Here is a 5,465-nt window from a genome sequence, read left to right as displayed (position 1 = left end):
AATAAAGTGCTATGTAGGTACATTTAAAAAGTTTATAAATAAATAGACTTACCTATATGTACATTATAATTTATTTTTTGTCAGCCAGCCTTGTAGTTGGTTTCCCCCCTCCCCTTGAAAAATAATTCTTTACTCGCCTATATTTAGGTCTTACATAATATAATATTATTGTGATTATATAGTGTAGTATATTTGAAAAATAAATGGAATATTAGCTCAAATAACGGAGATTATGCTGGCACGTGCCCACATAACGAGTGCAATAAAATATTAATACCTACCTAATATGTAATATGACTTTATCTTCTATTTCCCTCGTATGACCGCGAAAGCGTAAATATAATATAAACTAACATTTTATAGGAAGTTATATAATTTATAAATTATGTAATAGGAACTTGGTGGGGGGGGGGGGGGGGGGGTACTTGTGTGATGGCCGCCAAAGCAGTGACTTAGCGTGACAAAAATATGTCCATTCGAATGCATAAAAACGGAATAAAAAATAGTATTATGGTCGTAGAAAAACGTTATTCGCCTGCAATATAATAAAATAGTATTCGCGTTTTCGGTTAACGTTTCCGGCGACGACGTAACGAAAGTCTCTAATCCGGCACACGCGGCGTTTATGCGTATCATAAAATAATAAGTACATATTTTGATACATTATATTTGTATACGTCGAATATAATAATAATATATTATCCAACCCTAACCTTACCGCTTAAACAAGCACAACCTGCCACAAGCTAGCCAAAACTAGTATTCTAGTAATAACAAATACGATAAAAAAAAAAACAAACACCCATATGGCTATATGCCTACATTATGAATTATATTATATTATTTATTTATATTATACATATTATATATATACGAGTTATAAAGTTATATACAATATTTACGAATTACCTAAATTCGAATATTATGCTAACGCTAAAACAGACATGCTAAAAGATTTAATAATTCAAAATAGTACAAATAGTAAAAATTATATTTAAAATAATAATAGTAGTAGAATTACAACACATTAAATAACACCTCCTACGAAGAAGGACGTAACTCAATTTTTTCATTTTTCGGTTTATTTTTTAATCTGATAGCCGTTTTTTTTCTTTATTTCCGACGAAAACGGCATTAACTCAACTCTGCCAAAGAGGTTATAAATCAAATAAAATATAAACTCCTATTATTTGACTTATCAGCGAAAAAGAACGTAACTTTAGTTACGTCTATTTTTAAATATAAATTTCCGTCGAATAAAGACGTAACTCCGGAAAATATTAATAGTATTGTTGTTATGATTGTTCTAAAATTAGAAATACTACAACAATAAAGATAATACAATTATAGAATGATAATGATTGATATTACTAACCACAATTATTATTATTCATATCCGGTATACAGCAGTGTTGTTATAGCATTACTTATTTTATTAAGTACAAACTTATTAATGTTATTATATATTTTTTCGTTTGAATTACTTGTGTTTTTGGTAGTTTTTTGTACTCAATAATTAATATGGATAACCATACACCAATATCTATTAATGAAGATGAAATGGTAAGTTTCTTATTCTTAAAACTATTGTACCTAAAATCTAATGACTAATATTATTTGATATTTTACTTTATCACATTACAATATAAATGAAAATACTGTGACAATAAAAATATAATGTTCTTAGATTTTAATTGTATGGTCATTTTAAGTAATTTAGCTATTGTAGTTTATTTATTTTTTATGATTTTATTTCAATAAATTATTTTTATGAACAGTATTTATCATCGGGTGAAACTGAAAGCATACTGGATACTTATGAATATGGAACTATAAGTAGCGATGAAGTAAGTAAATATTTTTAAATTGTAACCAAGCAATAACCCACCTGTATCAGTGTCATGGTACTGAAAATAATATTTCTGATTATAAATTTATTTCAGTATAATTATGAAGATGAAAGTATAACGTATGATAGTGATAAAGACCTGAATTTATACCAGCTATTATATCAAGCTCAAGTTCTGATGAAATCTCATCAAATACTGCAACCCTCACTGTAAGTATACAATTGAGTTAATTTTATTACAATGATTATAATATTTTGTTATTTATATTATCCTTATTATTTTCTTAAGTATTTTGAGCTTTTGAAACTCAAAACTAATTTAAATTTTACTGCACTTGTTTATTTCTATTTACTGTAAAAGTGGGTGAATAGAAACAGTTCCCCTTTCACTTGTTATAAAATTATTTTCTCTAAATCTAAAATATGGATAACACTTTAAAGTACATGAAAATGTGGGTCTTACCAAGCACCTACTACAAAATAGAAATTTCAATAATTACCCAACTATAAAATTTAATTTTATAAATTTTTTAAGTGTGATGTTTCTATTCACCTGCATGTGTGGGTGAAAAAACTATCTATTTAGTTGTCATAGGATTTGTTATTCAATTCTAACGAGGTTGAATAGAAACTTAATTTGGAATTTAAAAAAAAAACCGTTGAAATTATTCAATTACAGCCATTATTATTTTTTTATTTCAAAAACAACATTTTCAACAATTTTCATAGAGTATTTTATTTTAAACAAATCATAATATAATTTATTCAGCCTTTGAATTATAATAATATGGCCTAAATTAACATAATGTTTAATCATATTAATTTATAAAACTACATTTCAAACAATTATAATATTATTAGGTATTACAAAAACAGTATTTTTTTGAATCTGGCATTATATACTTTGGCATGTTTCTATTCACAATACAAAATGTTTGTATTTGGAAAACTATAAAAAATAATTTTTCATGCCTTGAAATAGGTGTATCTCTTATTAAGACCTACCTACCTATGTACCTACAGCTAATTACATTTTATACACAATTATTGAAGTTTTTTGTTTGATGTCAACAGGTTGAGAATGCTGTCATTGTAAAAAAAAGAACACGTAAGACAGGCATAGGAAAATCTCCAAAAAGAAAACGTAAAACAAATAGAAAATAATGGAATGATGTTAAAAGTAAGCAACTATTGAATGCTGGGGTTGAACATTGTAACCGAAAGGGCAACATTATAAAGGCAAAAAAACTGGGACCACCTTGTACAGATAAATGTAGAATGAAATGTATTGACAAATTAAATAATGATGTCCGTAAAACCATTTTTGATTTGTACTGGGGATTGGGTACTCATATAAGGCAACGTGATTTCATAACTAAATACGTAAAAATATTTGAAAAAAAACAAATAACTATCTCAATAGCGTCGCAGTCAAGAAGAAACAAGTCTAGAAAATATTATTTACCAATCAACAATTTAGAGATTCAGGTTTGTCAAAAAAAGTTTTTACAAACATTGGCTATATCCGACAAAGTTGTTGATAATGTTTGCAAAACATTAATAACATCTCCAGTTTTAAATACAGATATGAGGGGAAAACATAGCAATCGACCATTATCTATAAAAGAAGATGTTAAAAATGCTATTAGGAAGCATATAAATAGTTTTCCTATAGTTGATTCTCACTATGTTAGGGAAAACACAGCAAAAAAATATCTTGAAAGTGGTCTCTGTATTTCTAAAATGCACAGGTTATATTTGGAATGGATTTCAGATGAACCTTTGAGTAATTCCAATAATAGTGTAATAAATGTAACTTTAAGACAGTATACTGATATATTCAATACTGAGTTTAATTTGTCTTTTTTTAAACCTAAGAAAGACCAATGTGATGTATGTGAGGTATACAAACTGGCTTGTCCTGAAGAAAAATTTAAACAAAAAGATTTATATGATAAACATTTACTAAACAAATCATTAGCAAGAGAACTTAAAAACGAAGACAAAAGAAGGGCATTAGCAGATCCCACATTTTGTGTTGCCGTATTTGACCTGCCGAAGGTATTGACAGCTCCTCAATGTGAAGTCAGTAGTTTTTATTATAAACGTAAATATGCAACTTACAATTTCACTATATTTGACATTGGAAAACGCCAAGGTTATTGTTACATGTGGACTGAGTCTGATGCTAAACGAGGATCAAATGAAATTGCTACATGTTTGTTAAAGTTTATGACACTTATGAAGGACAGTGGTATTAAGGAATTCAGTTTTTATTCTGACAACTGTGGCGGTCAAAACAGAAACCGATTCATTTGTTCGATGTGGGAATATGCATCTGCAACTCTTAAAGTCACCATTGTCCATCGATTTTTGGAGGTGGGACACACCCAAAATGAAGGTGACAGTATGCACGCTACAATAGAGTGTGCTAAAAAAGGTAAAGTAATTTATGTACCGTCTCAATGGGTTACATTAGTCAGATGTGCCAAGTTGAATAAAAATTCATATTTGGTTTTTGAAATGTCAAATGAAGATTTCCTTAACTTCAAACCCATGGTTGAAAATGCAGATTTAAATTGGAAAAAATCAACTAACAACGAAATCATTAAATGGAATAACATTAGGGAAATATCGACATCTTTTGAAATGCCTTTTACTTTAAAAATTAAGTATGAGTATTCAAACACAGATTTTGTCATAATGGATATGATTTTAAAAAAAAAACCAGGGAGACATCAAGCACGGACCCATTTCCCAGTAAAAGCATATAACTCTAAAATTCCTATAGATAGACTTAAATTGCAAGATTTGTTATCTTTATGCAATAAAGGACTAATTCCATCGATGTATCACATTTTTTTTTTAAATCTCTATAAATTTTTAAGATGTTATTGTTTGAATATTATTTTATTTACATTGATCACAATATTATTACATTGAGTTTTAAGTTTTATTATTATTTTTATTTTCATAACATTTTATTTTGTGATCTTGACAATGAAGGGACTGATATTAATATTGTTATAACCTAATATTAAGTATTTTATTTTTAAATTATCTAAGTTTATTGTTAAAAGAACATTACTTTTTGTCATATTTTTTTTTTCTAACATATTTTATTTCGTTTTGTTAGCAGTAAAGGAACTGATATTATTATTATTATAACTTAAGTATTTTATTTTTTAATAATCTATGTTTATTGTTATGAAACAATACTTTTTTAGTAGTATTTTTGTATTTACATAATACAGAACATTATGGCATTGAGTTGAAAGTTGTGTCATTTTATTTCATTTAAATATTTTTTTTGTTAATATTTACAGTGAAGGACTGATAATATTATTATGGCATTGATTTTAAAGTTTTATTATTTTTAAATTACCTTAATTTGTTATTAAAAAAAATACTTTTTGTAATTAATGATTTCTTGATATTTAATAATTAAAGAAGGAAAACTTAAGTTTCCTAATGAAAGTTTATATATAATTATACTCAGTAATATGTTTGCATATTATTTAATTTTATCCTCAAATAATGATATAGTTGGCTTTATGTCTTCATTAAAATAGTTCTTTCCTAAAATTAATTGACTTATCATTATTTAAATCGAGAT

General features: G+C 26.8%; 1 protein-coding gene across 1 annotated transcript; it reads left to right on the top strand.

The window, feature by feature from the left end:
• Nucleotides 1-1,418: 1,418 nt before the first annotated feature.
• On the top strand, nt 1,419-4,982 carry LOC132935974 (uncharacterized). The gene is made up of 3 exons (XM_061002613.1): nt 1,419-1,847; nt 1,944-2,059; nt 2,924-4,982. Exon 3 carries the CDS (start codon nt 3,128-3,130, stop codon nt 4,790-4,792), a length of 1,665 nt encoding a protein of 554 aa, XP_060858596.1. The 5' UTR covers nt 1,419-1,847; nt 1,944-2,059; nt 2,924-3,127; the 3' UTR covers nt 4,793-4,982.
• The last annotated feature ends 483 nt before the right edge of the window (nt 4,983-5,465 follow it).

Source organism: Metopolophium dirhodum, chromosome 1, assembly GCF_019925205.1.
Source record: "Metopolophium dirhodum isolate CAU chromosome 1, ASM1992520v1, whole genome shotgun sequence".
Lineage (NCBI taxonomy): Eukaryota > Metazoa > Arthropoda > Insecta > Hemiptera > Aphididae > Metopolophium > Metopolophium dirhodum.
This window is presented reverse-complemented; position numbering and strand designations above follow the sequence as displayed.